The sequence below is a fragment of the Cryptomeria japonica genome, chromosome 1 (genome assembly GCF_030272615.1).
Source record: "Cryptomeria japonica chromosome 1, Sugi_1.0, whole genome shotgun sequence".
Lineage (NCBI taxonomy): Eukaryota > Viridiplantae > Streptophyta > Pinopsida > Cupressales > Cupressaceae > Cryptomeria > Cryptomeria japonica.
The window spans coordinates 320,083,817-320,103,731 of record NC_081405.1 but is presented as its reverse complement, the minus strand read 5'-3'; the positions used below and the strand labels follow the sequence as shown (position 1 = coordinate 320,103,731).

Genomic DNA, 19,915 nt, shown 5'->3' with positions numbered 1-19,915 from the left:
CAAAACTAGACTATCATCTCTGGCTTCCAGACACCAATTATGAGTTTCTGATCAGTTTCATTTTCTGCCTCTATTCCTGCCATTTTCTCCCATTGAAATTTAAACTTCCTCTCATGGTTACCTATGGAAAGACGAATTGTGGGAGGGTGGTCTTCTCCTCTTCTTTTTCTGCATTGCCTACAACCCTATCAATCAATAAAAAAAGCCTTAAATTTCTTGGAAATGCTTCTAGATATTCTTCCTATGGAGTTTCACCATCTATGCATCAACTCCTGGCAAAGCTCATTCCATCCTGAATTTCACATATGTTACTCAGCTACACCTTAACCCTCTGTTTGGTATCCTTGGTGTTTTCACTCCATTTAGTGCTATGATCTATATTTGAGATAGTTGTTGTTTACTCACAAAAGGTTCATACTTTAGATGTTCATCAGTTTTCATTTATCAAATTTAATGACACATTTGGCATTGCATTCAAATTTTGGTCAAAAATGTCAAAAAAATGCATTTCGTAGTTTTTTGGGCTACTTGCAGCTGGTTTTAAATATATATTTTTATGGAACTTCACTAATTTCATAAGGCATAGATGGCCCAATGGCTACTTGAGTGATGCATTTGTGAATTGGTCAGTTTTATTAATGTGTTGTTGGAGGATCATTGTTTATGCTGGCTACATGAATATTTGCTCGACTGATTGTAATGACCCTGTATGCATATTTTGGTAGGGACACCTCCTATGAGTTGCTTGAACTCCTATTTGATAAATTCATTCATTTATGGTTGAGGTCTAGTGCATGCAATGCATGGCTTATGCATAGGTGTGGTAATGGTATGAGTCCCAATTGTTGATGAGCGATGAACTTCAATGCTCTGATTTTGACCCTATTGTAATTGATATCTGTGTGGCAAGGTGGGAAGTTCAAACGTAGTATGCATAACCATTTTGGACTAACTAAATTATGACATTGTGCATGTAGCCACATGCAGACCATTCCTAAGAACAGAGGATGACAACAGTCACTGGGTGATGCTCCTGACCATGGATGCTAGCTCTTCTATGATAGGGTTTTCATGTTCATAAATCTCTTCTTGATGGTGTGTCTTCAGAGTCATAATGCAAAGTTTGTTTGCCACACACCCAGGTTTTGAGTGGGGTTGCATTACAAATCGTCTATTATCTTATCTCCTGTCCTGATGTGTTTACGTGCAGAAGAAGCAGTTGGTTATGCATATGGATATGGTATCACTTCTACTAGATACTTCGGTGTAAAGATGATGATTCCTAATTTAGTTTAGATTATGTGTTAGTGAAGAAGAAGATACTTTCCATAGAGAATATGGATCCTTTTGATAAGAAACTTCAATACTTGCTTAAGAGATTTGAATCAGATTTGTTATACATTATGAGCTTTGTGATAAAGCAGATAACAAAGGTTGATTACCTCATTAGTTCAATTTGCACAAACAAATACTCTATTAAAGTATATTGGGTCTTTTCTTTCTTTTCGTTTTCTTAATTGACTTAAAAAACATTTTGAGACAATTTATGGAGAGTGCCAAAGTGAACTTTATATGGTGAGTTTTTAATAGTCTTTCTTTAACAAAAGGGGTTGTCATTTAATCCTTTCTGTAATTTAAAGGGATTACATCCCGCACAACAGGTCTAAGTAGAGTTAATCTTGTATTTATGAGTGATATACATAGTTTCTTTCTTGCCAGTTAAGAAGTAATGCGATCTTTATTCTTTCCACTTGAAATAAAATATAATCATATTTGCAAAATTTGTAACAATTGAATTTACTGATAAGACTTGGCATAATTACTGTATCTCATATCATTTTCAAAGCCATGATAATAATTGAAATGATTTACAAGCAAGATTACGGTCAACCAGTGAATCTACATGCATACTCCAAAGACAACACAAAAATGGACAAAAGATATAACAAAAATCTAATGATAATTGACGAGTTTGTTCCAACATTCATTGTGACACAAAAAAGAGGTGTTTACTTTGAAGCTTGATTACTTGGTTGGGATTTTCCATTGGGTTCTTGTACTTTCTTTTTCTAAACAGTATCAACAAGGATTTTGAAAAGGGTTAATAAAGGAATTTGATGAGTTTGTGAGAATATAGAATAAAAATTTCAGAACTGTGATCATATAAATAATTTCATCTAACAAATTGTGACTAATAAAATTTCTGCATTTAATAGGTTGTAATTTGGCTGATTTCAGGTAATTGCATGGCTTTTTGAAGACTTAATAGTTAATACTCATGCAAGGAATTAAAATCAGCCAAGTTGGGAGAATTTTTGCATTGGCTGCTCCATCAGATTCACGTGGGCGTCACAATGGTCGCAGCAAAAAAACAAAGGAAGAACGCCGGGTCATGATTGTGTCTTTTGTAGAAAGGTATCCCTATTCCAAGCTTGATTTGTTTTAAATTATACTCTCCATTTGAATGAGATCTTGTATATATAGATAATTAATATGGAGTATGTGGATAAAAATTGAAGCCGCAAAAAATAAAATGCTTGTATGAATGGGTAAGAATATGTTAATGGTACCCAAGTTTTAATAAAAATAGATAGTAAATGAAAATTGAAAATAATGATATGGGAACAGAAATTTATAGATATCTCATTTTGATACTTTTGTGTGGAGGATGGTTTTCCCTCTCTAGAGAATGTATGAATATGCAATCCAGATTTGGACTTTGATGTTTCTGTCCATTTCCTTCATTTTCTATTGCTTTTGTTATAATAAATTTTTTATTTTACCAGCTCTGATATGTTTATTACACAATCAGGAATGAGATGACTGTGATTGAGAATGCACTGAACACACACAACATCCACAGGATCAATGTGTGCAATCACAATAAAGAAGAGACAAAACAAAATTCTGGGCTGGATACATCTAGCATCTACTAACTTTCAATGATAGAGAATAAGGTACCGTACAACTCAATACAATGGCATCAATCCTTATCCATCCTTTGTGTTTCTCTGACAAAAATTACCTTTGAATGAATTGATAATCCTATTATTACTTGTAGGTTGGGGCATAGTGAGCCTACATTCTAATATAGCATTCTTAACCTTTACATGCATGTTAAATATGGTCATTGTGTCCACACTCATCAAATACAGATTACTATTCGGAAATCTCCTCTTCATGATTTAAGAGTACATCAAGTATGGCACAAATAATCATTTTTACATCATTATCCTCCCATGATGTTTAGTTTCAGAAATGAATGACTCAATGCGAAGAACAGAACCAATGCCTTTTGTGAAGGTGAATGTGTCAATGGAATGCTTTGGTAGCAACATGATTTGACCCACTGAATTGCTGTAAGTATGATGGTCTTAAGCTCAAAGCAATCCATTCTCCAAGTAGACTCAATGATGTTCTCCAAGATGGATTTCTACTTGCACAATTTTTGCATTACTGCACTTGCATTTAACCAAATAAAAACCGCCTACTGCAACTTTGTTAAGATCTTTCATCACAATCTAATGCACCAGACATGGAAGCATCCCCCAAGCTTGAAAATGCTGTACAGTGTAAGAAACCCATAATATTTCCTCAAAGTAGCTGTTCAAGTAGAACACCTTGAGCAAGCATCGATCAACTCATACATAGTATTAATGACTGAAAATGAAACATGCTATTTTTGTCTGTCATACATAGTTTGATGATATCCACTGTGTTGAAATAAGTGTAATCCAATTTGCAATAGCAATGCTATCACTATATCCTGCCAATATGGTGATTTGACAAAGTTGAAAGGAAGCTACTATAAATGCATCAAACAGTGCTCTCATTTGCAACCTCCCTTACCTCATTCTTGGAGGGTGTTTCCAATGTGCCTCTTTTAGAAGAAAGCAAGGGGTATTGTCTTCTTGGGAAAACAATGGTGGAATGAAAGGACATGGGACAGCTGATACTGTTATGTCACTAGGAAGCTTGCACCATACTTTCTTGGAAAGAGAATGTACTCTTTCCTTTTCTTTGTTACTTAGAATGTCCGCATCGGTCTGTTCTTTGATATATTCCATAATTTGTTGCTTTGGCAACTCCTTTTTATATGGCCTTGGATAAATCTTGTAGGTCAGCACTTTCTTTGCTGTAAGTGCAACCTTTTCTCTTCCATAGCCTTCACTTTTGAAGAAATAACTAACAACCTTCAAGGACAAAAAATGACAACTTGAAGGCAAAACAACTGTTTTGGTCACTTCTATTTGTGAAATGAGCCAAAAATACTGAGTATGCCTAGAATCTGCCCCACACCCATATAGGGTATGTGTTCACTTGGGTGTATGGTTGGGTTTGCCCACGTGTACTTGTGGGTATCCAAATGCGCTGAGTCCCAAAAAGTAACAAAAAAAGACGTTTTTAACTTTTTTTGTATCCAAGAACCCTAAATGCCCCTAAGAGCATCATTTCACCCAATGCAAAGATCATTTTGCTCTTCACTCTCTTTATTCTCATTTTGGCATTTTGAAGGGCAGCTGATGTATATTATATGGCACATGACATAATATTGAAATACTGAAATATTAATTGGCATTTAATATTTATCTTTATCACTACCATTTTGGCATTTGGCATTGATCAATGATGAAGTATCATACTATCAAGTGTATTTAGTTTTACAATTTTGTATATTTGTTTAATTTTTTAAATTTTTTGTATATATATATATATATTATATATATATAGACACACACACATACACACCTTACCCAAATGTACCATACCCAAGGGAAAAAAATTGCTGTACCGGCATACCTGTACCCCAAACATGTATCTTTACCTGTACAGGCAACTTAGATTTTAGGGCAAAATTAGGGTGTTGAATTTTTTTTGTTTTTATTCAAAATTTAAAAGACATGCTTTTAGCTGGTTTTAGGGATGGCGCTCTGTGGTCTTGCTCAGGTTTGCCCAGGGTCCTCACCAAGGACCCTGTGGGCAGGGTACTTGGGGTGGACATTGGGTGAAACCTAGGCTGCTTGGCCCAGAACTTTCCCGGTATGGGGATCTTTTTAGAAGGACTCAGTAACATGGTTACTTGTTGAACAAAGAATGAGCTGTTGATCATGGTATGCATATTCTGTAACCTTCATTAGTGTCAAATGATGTCTGGCAACAGCATCCATTGTTAGTGGTCTATGTTTCATCTCATTCACTTGAAACTCCATATTTATATTTATTTAATATTGATTATGTGAAATTCAATCATAATGGAGTAGGCATGTCTTTTTATTGTGTTGGCTGCAACTTATTACAAAATTTATATATTTCATTTGCCCATAGTTATGATGAGGGTACAACTCATGTTTTTTAACTTCTATGTTTAATAGTTTGTCCTTGTCTCCATAGGCCTGCCAGCATATGCCCTCTCCTGCACCCACCTTCTCCCAACTGCACCCATGCACACAAGATTGCTCTTTTAATTATGATTCATGGATTTGGGAAGATACTAGTATTAATTTTTTCGTAACTCTCATTAGATGATCACTTGGTCCAATGCATGATAACAAGCTTGGTAGGAACACCTGCATATATATTATTTTTGTTCTTCGGTTCTTGCAAGTTCTAAATATATTACTGTAGCGAGCAACATGTAGTTGTGGCATTGTTGATCTACTGATTTCTATTGAAGATGCTGTCCATGTTATTATTTAGAAGAACGATGTTTTTTGTTTTCAATGCATTTTTCATGATATTAAATTTCACCTTTAAGATGTATAAATAACTGTATCGATCATTTGTTATAAAGAATAAACTGTGTAATAACACGTATGTTGTTTATCTGAGATGACATCCCTTTTCTTTAGGTACAAGGCTCTAAATGAAGGAAAATTTCCTACTGCTACGCTCACATATAAAGAGGTGGGTGGCAATTATTATACTGTAAGAGAAATTTTGCAGGAACTTAAACAAGAAAATATTTCTTGTGATACTCTGGGTACAGATTTGGAAGCTATAGAGACAAAGTATAAGACAACACACGCCGTAGAACCTTTATCTCTTCCAGCAGAAAGTGAAAAGAATGGAGTTATAGGCAACCACCATAGCTTGGAACATAAAGAGGCAAACTATCAAGAGACATTATCAGATACAGAAGAGAAGAAAATTGTCATCCATAATGATGTTGTAGAAACTTGTGTGAATAATCAGACTCAAGCAAATGAAGGGAGAAATATTGTTGGAAATCCGCCAGGATCAAATCCTAAATCTTTGGTTGTGGATTCACAGCCTCTGCAGGGGTTGACAAAGGGACAATCTATTTCTAGTGTCAGTAATGGAGCTACAAACAGCAATCACCTCTTGGAACTGAGCAAGGCATTATCAGATCCTGAAGAGCAGGGAAATATTGTCCATAACGATGTTGTGGAAATTTGTGATCCAAATGGTCAAACTCAAACAAAGCAAGAGATTAATATTGGTGAAAGACCACCAAGAACACATGCTGCATCTATTGCCAGGGATCTGGACATTTTGCTACAAGTGATTAAGGGAGAAACTGCAAGCATTGGAGTTAGAGACAACAATCACAGCTTGGCACTAGACGAGGCAGAATATCTGGACACACTGTCAGACACAGAAGAGCAGAAAACTATGAGCCAGAATGATGTTGTGAGAACTTATGGTCTAAATGATCAAACTCAAGCAAAACAAGAGATTAAGATTGTTGAAAGTCCACAAGGACCAAGTATTGCATCTGTTGTGGGTGTGCAGCCTCTGCAAGAGATGATAGAGGGACAATCCATTTCTAGTGTGACAGGTGCATTTATGGATAACAATCACATCTTAGAGATAAATGAGGCAAAATATCAGGAGGCTTTATCAGATACAGAAGAAAGGAAAAATATCATTCATAATGATGTGGAAACTTGTGGTCTAAATGATCAGAATCAAGTAAAGCAAGAGATTACAATTGTTGAAGAGTCACCAGGAACAAGTGCTGCATTGAATCCACTTGTCACACTAGAATACCATGAAGAAGGCGAGGAACATCTTCATTTGGAGACTTTTAAACCTCTTTCCTTATCATCTGATTCTCATTGTACCACCCGTGTTACTAAGCAACCCAAGGATCTGTCCTTTTCTGCCCAGCATGAGGATGACAATGATCTAGTTCTGAATTCAACGAAAGGAATAGCAGAGGAACCTGCAATTACAGCCAATAAAACTATGATCCAGAATGATGTTGTGAGAAATTTTGGTCTAAACAATCAAACTCAAGCAAAACAAGAGATTAAGATTGTTGAAAAGCCACAAGGACCAAGTGCTCCATCTGTTGTGGGTGTGCAGCCTCTGCAAGAGATGATGGAGGGACAATCCATTTCTAGTGTGACAGGTGGATTTACGGATAACAATCACATCTTGGAGATAAATGAGGCAAAATATCAGGAAGCTTTATCAGATACAGAAGAAAAGAAAAGTATCATCCATAATGATGTGGAAACTTGTGGTCTAAATAATCAGACTCAAGTGAAGCAAGAGGTTACAATTAGTGAAGAGTCACCAGGAACAAGTGCTGCATCTAATCCACTTGTCACACTAGAATACCATGAAGAAGGCAAGGAGCATCTTCATTTGGAGACTTCCAAACCTCCATCCTTATCATCTGATTCTCATTCTACCACCTGTGTTACTAAGCAACCCAAAGATCTGTCCTTTTCTGTGCATCATGAGGATGACAATGACCTAGTTTTAAATTCAACAAAAGGAATAGCAGAGGAAATTGCAATTACAGCTGATAAAATAGTCTCTCCATTGACAAATTCAGTTACTGCTCCACAAGAAGCCACTGAAATTCCAGACAATATCTTGGATGGCCAAAAATTAACTGCTTTGAACACTTCTCCTGATCAAGGGCTGACTGGAGTTAAGGTGAGCTGCTTTCAAATGTTCAAGCATTTTGTTTTTTATTAAAAATTTATAATTCTATCAAATATTATGCTGAAACTTTCTAGCATGTATCCTTTTTTCTAATAATGCAAACTTTGAAATTGCAACAAATCAATACATGCAAGTAAACTATAATCATAACTTTGCTATGGTCATAGTATTTCTAGGTAGTGGTACATAAGATTTACAATATTTATTATTTCTTAAGTCTTGAGCTGATGACACAGTGCTCAAACATGGAAGTGGCTATGCAGCCACATAAAATGTAAGTTATATAAGAGGAAAAAGGTACATTTTCCTCTTATATAACTTACATTTTATGTGGCTGCATAGCCACTTCCCTCAAACACACCTGCTTAGTTCATTTGTTCAAGTCAGTACCTTGGTCACCAGAGATACTAACTGTTGATGTGTATTTTGTATACGACCAAACACAGAATAAAATACCCAGAGGTATCTTATCCTCTCTTGAGTAAAGTCTCTGAATGCTGAAGATATCGCAAAAAGGATCAATCGGAAGGACTTCAAGGTTCTGCTTTGTAGGATCTCTACTCGCGGATAAGCACCAGTGGTCATTGTGTTTACTGTTTTTTTCAAGGGGCCTTATGTACTTTCAAAGAAAGCTTGTTTGTGCAACTACCTTCCAAATGAGGAAATAGGATTCTCCTAATACTAACAGATTTTCAATAAAAGATCAAAAGATAAAGGTTTCGAGGAAGAGATACTTAAACTAATCCTAAGAGTGACTTAACGAGGACTGGTCTTGATAAGATTTTACCAATTTCAGTATCGCCAAAGGATTACAACTCCACTGGAATTGGTGCGATCTTCTAAGGGGATTCAACGATTTTCAAATCACCAAGGAGATAGATACTATCAGGGAGATACATATCAATACTTCTAATGATGATTGAATTCTTAATCAATCTTAATGTTTCCAGTTGACCACACAAGGCGTTCTTACAATCAGTAAGAAGCTAGTGGTTTGGAATGTGAGTCTTATCGAAGATCAGGCACAATATTCGTCCTTCAAACTTAAAATTTAAATGCTATCTCTACTAAGAGTGATTCAAGAAGATAAACAACCATGAAAGTAGCCACAAGGATTGCAACAAAACACCATAACTTCAATATTTCATTGATCTCATAGCCAAATAAACAACCATTGTTCAACTTTCTCTCTTCACTACTCAATTCTTTGCTACTAACAAAATTAAATTTGCTTCTCTCCAACTTTCTAACTTTTCTAACTTTCTCCCCAACCCCTTAAAATGAAATGAGTGAGGGCTTATATAGCACTCTCAAATACAATGAACGACCTGGATCAAAAGAAGATCGATGGCTGAGATTCTGACACCTAAACTCTAATTAGGGTTTGTTACAAAAAAATCCCCATTTAGATAAACATTATCAATCCATAGCCAATAGGAATTGGCACAAATAACGAGGAAACATAGACCAATAGGAATTAAGTTGCCACATCGTCTCATAACAACTTTTCATCTAGAACTTTGTTCCCCTTTCTATGCTCTTTTCTAGCATATTCAATGAATCTGGACGTGACCGCCTCAATCTCAGCAATGGGAATCTTAGGAAGATTTTTCATTCGTTCTTCCAAGTGAAGGACTTGATTGAAGGCAGTGAGAAGAGTTGTCTCCCATCCAAGCTCCACCTCTTTTGTTTTCTCGATCAGGAACATAGTAGCATGCATTTGATTTCGTTGCTCGTTGGTGACTGTGTTCTCCTCTTTGCAAAAGATGATCTTGATCTTGTCTTCCAATTCTTGGATGTCCACATCCGTCTCGATCTCAATTCTTCTGCCAAGGATCGTACACAATACCTCAAATACCTTGTCTTGAATAGGGTGGATAGTTCCCTCAACTTGGCTGCACCTGGAACTGATATCTTCGAAAAGAACTTCCTTTATCTGGAGCAAAGTTGACCACTGCAGAAGACTGTGGGCTTCTCCACTCATTATCTTCTCTTGCGCTAGAATTTGTCTTGGAGTCCTTCTTATCACTTGCAAGACCGGGATGACAACATCTCTAGTGTGAGCAAATGCATCCACAGTTACCAATAGATTATGGATGATCTCAAGAACTTGGATAGCATGGTGGACCGTCTTCATCATCCTTGTTGCAAATTCCATGGCCACCTTGTAAGATTCATCAATCCAAGAACTCATGAGTTGGACCAAGCTCTTTACCCTTTCCGCCTCATTTATTGATTCAAGAGGAAGTGCATGCAGAGGAGATATTGCTGGATCCTGTCATCTCAAAGGTTGATTAAGATGGCTAAAATAATTTCTCCAAGCACTGACCTCCTTTTCTAGTTTCTTATTCTTTTCCATTTCTTCTTTGAGTTTGTCATTAAGTGCTTTCAGTGAATTAGTTGCTTCTTCCATGGCTTGCATGGTGGTAAGTGGACCAAGATCAAATGTTTCCAGATCGTATTCTTCTGCTAGAATCTCATCCTCATACTTGTCCACCACTGGTGTAGCTATCTGCACTTTTCTGGATCCTATCTCATCTCTAATTACCTTTGACATCTTTGTGGCCGCCTTCTTTTCTATTTCTTCATGAGAATTTCCTATGAGGCTTTCCAAGTCAAATACTTGTTCTTCCTCTTCGACCACAACTACCCTTGTCAACCTCTCTTTTAGCCAATTTGGAATGATAGATTTCCTTTCCCTCACTTGTATTTCTTTAGGCAGAGGTCTATCTTCCCTGAAAGGAGATGTTGCTTCATCATCATTCTTTTCTTCTTGTTGCTCATTAGCACCAACCTGGGGAGATTGACTCGATGAATGCTGAGGTGTCTGTCCTTTTCCTTGTTTATCATTCTGTACCATGGATTCCATAGACTCATCAATTTCATACACTATCTGCCTCTGATCTTCTCCTTGACTTGCTTCCTTTTCATGCCTAGAAGATGTGCTTGGTGGGCGATCAGGATTCATTTTCGGCTTCTTCTTGGAAGGCTCTCTCTTCTCAGGTCCTTCTTTCCTCTTTAAACCTTTGGAATGAGAAGTATTCTCACTCACACTTGCCTCTCCTTCTTCTGGTCTTGTTTCCAAGGTGAATGTCATAGATACATTCTGCTCCTTCAACTTTTGATGCTGTACGTCCACCCATCTGCGAGTGCAAGATAAAACGGGAGCCATCAAAGCTCTTAAGTCTAAAACCTCGGGCTCATTCCAATCTACCTTCACTTCTTTATCTTCCTTTTCATAGGATGATTGGAGGTATCTACCACTGTCCTGGGCTTGATCGGCTACTCTATAAATTTTGCATTTCCTGATGAGATCCAAAGGTAACTTGGAATGCATCTTTCTTTTGACCTCTACATCATCCTGGACATTCATCCAAAAGTCTTCCACTTGAAACTCATGTTTGTACTTCTTCCCGACTGTCTCTTCTATATGACCATGAGGATCAAAATTCTCCCTTGAGGCAAAGGATGTGAATGAAATATAGAGATAATTCCTTCTCCGCATCTTCTGCGGCCTGAGTATTAGGACATACTTCAACTGAGTTCCCTAGTAGGATGGGTACGGGAATTCCATTTCCATGCTTGTGTCTTGATGCCTTTGCATAAGCTACCAACTGCCTAGTCACTTCAAGTAGTATTATCCTGCTTGTAGGATATCTCGGCAACATGTAGGGAGGTGAAGGACATCCATGAACTTTGATGTATGTGAATTTTGGAAACTGAATGAACCATGCACCATGCTTCTTCACAAGCTCCTGCACGTCCAGAGACAGTCGATTTTGAATCCCTCCTTGCAATGTCCTAGTGATATACATCGTGAAGGTATCATTGACTAGCTTGTAGTCACTCCTTGGCGGATGATGCAGTTGAACATAAGAATCACAAACTCTTATTTCTCTGGGTCCTCTTCCAACAACTCCTCTGTGAGGTAGTCCTACATACTCAAAACCTCTGATCAAGGCATATATAACATATGAACTCATGTGAAATGACTTGGTAGGCTTTAGTCTTCTCAACTGCACGTCCAGGCTGTTGCTAATGATTCTAGCCCAATTGAGCATTCCCTTTCCTTGGACGATCAGTTGTATGAAGAATAACATCCACTTGTTGAAGAAGAAAGCTTGAGAGGCACCCGTGACCCGATTGAGCAAGGTTATCAAGTCCTTGAATTCTTCTTGGAAGTCGATTCTGTGCGGTGTATTGGGAATCTTGTTCAGGCGAGGTCTGCTCTTGAGTAGCCAATTCTTGTTAATGAAGTTCAAGCAGGAATCAGGATCATTCTCATAGATAGACCTAGCTCCTTCTAGACTTTTGTAGATCATGTCTCTATGTTCCGGGAGATGAAAGGCTTCACTTATAGCTTCCTCCGAAAGATAGGCTAAGATAGTTCCATCCTCGGCTACGATCGTCCTTGAGTGTGAATCATAGTGCCGAGTACACTTGATCATCAACTCATGACACTTGACTGCGGGAGGGAAACTTGCAGCTTTGATGATGCCACTCTCAATTATCTTCTTTGCAACAGGTGACGGCTTGCCGATGTAGGGCGCTTCTAGAAACTTCTTCACATTGAAGTTTCCTAGATTGGTGTCTCTGATATTGCTCCACTTGGACACGATTCTGGTCTCCAATTCATCGTTCTTCTGATCCTCCTTGATGAGAGCTTGCCGAGTAGTGGATCCACCGGTCTTGGGGGTCGTCATTTGATACCTACACAAAAAGCTTAAAGTTAGGGTTTGAGCATAATACTATAAGGTATGGGATTTAAGTCGTTTCAAGAAAATAACTAAATATTAATTTGAAAATAATGTGATAAATCCTAGAATTATGAATTTTCAAATTAATATTAATTGAGAATTGAAATCAGATTGTACAAGACTTAGACTTTCAAACAAAGAAACGGGACTCGGACTCGGCTCGGACTCGGCAAGGCCAACTCGGACTCGGACTCGGGACTTGGCGTCAGACTCGGCTCTAGACTCGGCTGGACTCGGGATAGTGAAAAACTCAAGAAATTTAGAGATTTTTAAATATTTAAAACTTGTTTCAGACACCCTTTATTGAATACACCTTAAAGACACAATAACATCATCAAACTCGGCTCATTTGATTACATACACAAGTATACATCAATCACATAAGCATAAACGCAAATTGTAGCTGAAGAAAATAACAAACATAGATATATAAATATTGTCAAATGTATACAATATTACAAAACTCATGGAATAAAAAATCCATGTCATCATATGATCATCATCAAATGTTTCATACAAATACCAAAGGTAAATACAACTACAAGTCTATGGCTCAGAGGAGCCTGCACTCTCCGGCCCTAGCCCCCTGCGAAGGCGTCTAAGGTAGGTCCTGGATGATTCGACTGCCATAGCCGCTCCCCGTGACACCATGCCATGCTCACCAACATCAGGAACATCCGTGTCACTATCTGCCTCTGAATCTCCTGTCTGTGCTTGTGCTCTCCGCTCCTCCTCTGCCATGGCTACAGTCTCAACCTCTATATCTACCTGGTCGATCCAATCAATGTCAGACTCGGAGGTTAAATTTTCTCTACTTCTATCGACGCAGTTTCCCCCATATTTTTCGACGGGGGTTTGGGGGCAGCGCCCCCAAGGTGGGGTCAAGGGGCAGCGCCCCTTGCGCACTCCCTGTCACGATACAGGGCGAGGTCGAGGGGCAGCGCCCCGCGAGGCCAAAAATGCTTATTACAAGTCTGAATTAGGGTTTCTTTGAGAGTCTTCCTTAGGGCCTGGTTTTGCTCTTGTTGCTAATTGGGTCTTGCTTGGTGAGTGAGTATCATTCTTGAAGGTCCAAGCTAGGTCAAGTTGGTGAGTGATAAAGTCTGGAATGTCATCCTGATCTTCAAATGCCCTGAAATTTGGCTAAGTCTGGAATGTCCTGATCCTGAAATTTGACTAAGTCTGGAAAACTGAAGAATCCTCCAAAAACTAGATTTTGCAATATAACTCCTGGAGGCCCGAAACCACTCTCAAACATCCTGACAGTATATATGGAATATAACTTAAAGTATAAGCTCTTATACTTAAATGTTATATTCCATAAAATAATCCTGACGGAGAGACCAAAATGTCAAATTTCGCCCTTCCAAAAAAACTTTTTAAAATGTTTTTTTTTTGGTCATTTTATTAACCCAGCCAGTAGTTGAGTCTGGGGCTCAGGACTCGCCGACTCTGGCGATTTTGAGCCAAAATCGCCAACTCAGCGAGTCTGGCGAGTTTACTCTCCAGACTCGGCCGAGTCCGAGTCCGAGCCCCTGGGACTCGTTTGGCCTGACTCGGACTCGGACTCGCCGAGTTTGGGCGATTTCGGGCGAGTCTCGTTTCTCTGCTTTCAAAGGATTGCTATGAAAAATCAAACTAAATCTTGAATAAGCTTTCAAAAAACTGATTATACATACCTCTTCCTTGACTTTAAGCTATCAACCTTGAAAAATGAATGAAGGAAGAATGAGAATTTGCTGGACAAAGATGTTTGATCTGAATTTCTGGTCCTCTCTTTGAATGAATTAACCTTCAATCAGCCTTCAAGCTGGAAATTATCCTCCAATCAGCTTCTCAATGAGAAATTCGCCTTCAACTAGTCTTCAAATATCTTCCAAAATCTGGAAATTATCCTCCAACCTGCTCAATTTCGCACCTCCAAATCTGCTCTTCAAGTTCGCACAAGGGAAAATGAATGAATGATTTAAAATTGTCAAAACACACCTCCCTTATATAGGGCGCTCACCTTGCTTTGCCTCAAGGCCGACTTGGTAAAGGCTTAAATAAATTGAAAAAACTCCTCCACAAGCATGGCCGACTTGTTTGCAAAGGCACAATAATGAATTTTGAGCGCTCAAATATGATTTTTTAATTTTTTTAAATTGATTTCAAAGCTAAGGGTGTATTTTTTATTTATTTTAAGGCTTAGGAAATTAATTAATCAATTAATAAGTGCCTTAATTCATGCGAATTTGTCTTAGTCTCCCAAATGTGTTTGATTAGCAAATTTAATGGAAAGATTTAGGCTAGCTTAGCGAATGCTAAAGCTTGACCAAGGCTTGATGAAGGCTCATTCTCCATAGGCACTAAAATGTTCAAAGCGTGATGGAGGCTTAAATTATTTCAAGGCTTATTTGAACTTTCATCTAGGATTGTTCACTTCATTAATCAAAATCCTCATAACCTAGACTTGCCATCTTTCATGTTCTTGTCATCATGATCTTGCAATTTGCTTCTAACAAAGGTGAATAATAGGTGTCTTCAAGAATTTCGCCTTGGATCCTTTGGAAGGGTTAGGAACGATTTTCTTGATTAGGCCTCAGTTACCTCATTTTCTTCACTTCAAAATCCTCCGGAAGGCGAGCATACGCTTGTTTTGGCCTAACAAAGCCTAGGATTTCAATTTTTTAGCCTTTCACATGGGTAAATTAGGTAAAAATGGGAATTTCGCTCTGGACCCTTTGGAAGGGTCAGGAGCGAAATTCACTTTTTAGGTCACAACTCACCTAATTTTGATCAACAACCTTCTTCAAGGCAATCTCCAAGGTCCATTCATCTCGACCACTGACTTGGCTCAACACTATTTTGGAGGAAACACTGCATTTTAAGAATTTCGCTCTCGACCCTTTGGAAGGGTCAGGAGCGAAATTCACCCTTTAGGCCTAATTTTCAATCTCCTTCACTTCAATTCATCTAGACTCCTTCATTTCGAATCCACTTCTCAACTTGCCAGTATTGGTTTGATCCTCACAAGACCCAAAAGGTCAAATCTGCTCAAAAACCTTGCCAGGGACAGGACCTATTTAGAATTTCGCTCTGGACCCTTTGGAAGGGTCAGGAGCAAAATTCCAATTTTAGCTCAAAATATGCATCTTTGGTGGTCAAAAATCTTTCCAAGGAATTTCAAATAGCCTCTTTCATCTTTGTTTAGGCTTGACTTCACTCAAGTTTTGAAGGAAAAGGTGGTTTTAGGGTTTTTCGCTCTGGACCCTTTGGAAGGGTCAGGAGTGAATTTCTTGTTTGTAGCTCACTTCTCTATTATTTCATCTTGAATTCACCTCACAAGGCAAGGAAACACTTCTCTTCTCTCATCCAACTCCAGTTTGACTTGATTTTGCAAGGAGAAAAAGGTGATTGAAGAATTTTCGCCCTGGACCCTTTGGAAGGGTTAGGAGCGAATTTCTTCCTCTAGCCTAAAATCATCATTTCTGGAGACAACAATCAACTCAAGGGCAATCTCAAGGGCATCTTTCACCTTGGACTAGGCATGGTTTAGCATAAATTTGAAAGGAATATGTAGATTTTAGGATTTTTGCTCTGGACCCTTTGTAAGGGTCAGGAGCGAAAATCTTGTTTTAGGGTTATTTCCTCATCCTTTCAACTTCAAATCACCTCCAAGACTTAGAACACCTTGCCTCACTCCTCTCTAGGCCATAAAAATCAAAATTTTACCTTGCCTTGCAAAGAAAATAGGTGGAATTGGGATTTTCGCTCTGGACCCTTTGGAAGGGTCAGGAGCGAAAATCTTGATTTGAGCTTACTCCCTCATCATTTGTCCTCAATCAACTTCAACAGGGCAAGAACACCTTTCCTCTTGCACATCCAAACCATAAAGAGTCAAAGTTGACTTGATTTTGTAAAGAAAACAAGGTGATTTTAAGATTTTCGCTCTGGACCCTTTGGAAGGGTCAGGAGCAAAAATCACTTTTTAAGCTCAATTCCTTCATCTTAAATGCTTTTTAGCAACTTAAAGTCACTCTCAGGAGCAACTCCTCCTTGATTTTACCTTAGCCCACACTTGATCTAGCACAAAATTGATAGCAAATAGAGGTTTTGAGAAAATTCGCTCTGGACCCTTTGGAAGGGTCAGGATCAAAAATCTCATTCTTGACCAAAATTATCATTCTTTCAACTTGAAACTTCATTGCAAGGTAGAATCTCATCTTTCATCGCCCTAGGAACAAGGTTTTAAGCCCAGGAAAGGTCAAAAGGGTAGGTTTGTAAGGAATTTCACTCTGGACCCTTTGGAAGGGTCAGGAGCGAAATTTCCTTTCCTGGCTAAAATCCTTCATTTTCATAGCTACCAAACACTCTTAAAGGCAAGGTCAAGTTCATTCTCCTTCTCATTATGCCTTGGACATCAAATTTTAGCCAAACAAGGAAAGAAATGCATCTTAGAGAGATTTTCGCTCTGGACCCTTTGGAAGGGTCAGGAGCGAAAATCTTGACTTGGGCTAGATTTTTCATTTCTCCATTTCAAAACAACCCCAAGAGGCAAAGACAAGCTACTTCACTTCCATCCATGCCATAAAAAAACCAAGGACTTGACCTCCTTCAATGCAAAAATAAGAGTTTTTAGGAATTTCGCTCTGGACCCTTTGGAAGGGTCAGGAGCGAAATTCACCCTTTTGGTCCAAAATCCTTCACACTTCAATGCTTCCAAACATTCCAAAGGCTACAAGATGTCCATCCTTCCTTTCAAGATACCCTGCAAATCAAAATTTAGTCAAACTTAGGAGGAAATGAGCTTTAAGAGGATTTTCGCTCTGGACCCTTTGGAAGGGTCAGGAGCGAAAATCTCATTCTAGGCTAGATTACTCACTTTTCAAACTTCAAACCACCTTAAGAGGCAAAATTAGATCATTTTCCACCTTAGGAACAAGGTTTCAAGTCCATTCAAGGTGACAAATGAGGTTTATGATGAATTTCGCTCTGGACCCTTTGGAAGGGTTAGGAGTGAAATTCTCCTTTAGGCCAAAATCTTGCTCTTCAAAAATCCACCAACTCCATCTCAAGGCAAGATCAAACCAATTCATCTTCAAACATGCCCTAGAAACCAACACTTAGCCAAAATTGGGAAGGAAATGTGGGCTACAAAGATTTTCGCTCTGGACCCTTTGGAAGGGTCAGGAGCGAAAATCATGATTTGGGCTTGACTCTTGACCTTTTCAACTCCAATTCTCTTTGAGAGGCAAACATAGATCCTTCTTCACGCATCTCCATCAAGATCCTGACTTTAGCCAAGGGAAAAATGAGAGTTTTCAAGAATTTCGCTCTGGACCCTCTGGAAGGGTTAGGAGCGAAATTCATCTTTTTGACCAAAATCCTTCATCTCATCTATCATCAATCACTCCCCAGGGCTAGAACGTATCAAATTGCCCTTACTATGCCTAAGGAAACTATGATCCTGGCCTTGACAAGTGAGAATTTGATGTTTAAGGGGATTTTCGCTCTGGACCCTTTGGAAGGGTCAGGAGCGAAATCCCTATTCTTAGCTAGTTTCTCACCTTGTTTATCTCATTTTCTTCCCAATTTGATCAAATCATCTTCCTCCTTTCATATTCAAGACAATTCCTCATCCAACTTGGTCTAAGCAAGGTCCAACTAGGTTTTTAGGGCCAAAGGGAGGCAAGAAAGGAAGATTTCACTCTGGATCCTTTGGAAGGGTCAGGAGCGAAAATCTCCTCCTAGGCTGGCTTTCATCATTTCAACGTCTAAAAACTCTTCTTCAAGGTGAAACATGTATCAATTTTCCCAATTACGCTTGAAAAGTCAACAACCATGGTCATATCTTTCCAAAACTCCTTCAATCATCATCAAGTGCATTTGTTCATCAGTTTCTAAAATCACCACTTCCATCTTTCTCTGACCACCGACTCTGCTCAATCGACTCAGACCTGAAGGAAAACAGGACTCTGACAAGAAAACCATCAATCCAGACCTACCCTGTCTTGAGACCTATCATCCTATCCATCTTCATTCCCCAGAAAGGAAAAGATCCACTAAGGCAAACCCAGGGCTCCAGGCAGACAACTAAGGACTTTCCAAAAAACCAGGCTGGACTCAACTTGAAAGAGACCCTAAGACAAGCTCTCAGAGAAAAACCCTAATCTACCCAGCCCAAGCGACCACTCACTCACTCAAATCCTAGCAAGCAGAGAGAAAACCTAACTAAGGGAAAGCAAAAACCCAAGAAAAAGAGGGGGTCCCCATTCTGATGGGGCGATGTGTGAAATGGTCACAACATTAACTTAGATGCTACCATAATTCACAATCCCTAGTGGATTGTTATGCGGTGGTCACCTGTAAGCTGTCCCACAACTTTAGGAACCCTTTAAACTGCAGGAGGCATCAACCCAACCCTGCAAGTGGTCAAGGGCCAAAATAACCATCTCTGTATACCTAGAAAAGTGTTTGCCCTGCTCGAATGGTTATTGGATGAAATGAAAGGATGGATGATTTTGAAGTTTCAGACAGTCAATTCTGCTGCAAATAGAATCCAGGATCTCTGGTCTTGTAGATTGGTGCCTTATCTGTTGGGCCATGAAATTTTTCTTATCCATTTCCTCATCCAAATATCACCATTAATTACATCTTTATCAAATGAATAGGAAAAGCCATTTAATTTTCTCCATTTAATCTTGTTGAACTTGCACACTCCTAGTAATTACAGTTCATAAGCGTGCACATCCATGATTATGGGATTTAGATATCTTCTGCAGAAAAAAATCTTGTCGCTATCTTCTGCAAAAGAAATCCATGTAAATCACTTCATGATATTTAGTTAGTTTTGTTAACATCCATTTTACTAATCTAATTTATTTTTCATCTGTTATTCGGAGGCAGCAATTGTATTTATTTTCCAACATAGCTTTGTTTCCCCCAGAAGTGTTAATTTTAGGGGTAATGGAAACTCCGATCATGCTATGGAGTGCTTAATCTGAAATTTATAAAATAAAATTTTACATGGAGATAAAATAACGGATTTGATTGTTATAGTTCAGATTCTCTTGCTGTGGAAGATTTAATTTTCATAGCTATCTGTTCACATTTGTTTTGGTCAGTAAAATAAGAAAATATTATACTAGTAAAGATTATTTTAATGATAATTAAGTATACAAATGCATGCATGTAGTCTGCTAAAGTCTGTCATATAAAGAGTTATGATCAAAATAAACATTTTTCTATGTTATACC

At 38.4% G+C, this 19,915-nt stretch overlaps 1 protein-coding gene across 7 annotated transcripts in view; it reads left to right on the top strand.

Annotated features, from left to right (window-relative positions):
- LOC131070620 (uncharacterized) overlaps positions 1-19,915 on the top strand; it is a 77,926-nt gene that overhangs the window by 30,952 nt on the left and 27,059 nt on the right. For 6 of the 7 annotated variants that reach the window (XM_058006197.2, XM_059217849.1, XM_058006199.2 and 3 more), the window contains 2 exons: positions 2,239-2,415; positions 5,850-7,911. In XM_058006197.2, the coding sequence (XP_057862180.2) occupies positions 2,279-2,415; positions 5,850-7,911 (2,199 nt within the window). In that variant the 5' untranslated portion in view covers positions 2,239-2,278. Of the gene's footprint in view, positions 1-2,216; positions 2,416-5,849; positions 7,912-19,915 lie in introns of all 7 variants that reach the window. The other variant, XM_059217846.1, reaches the window with a different exon arrangement.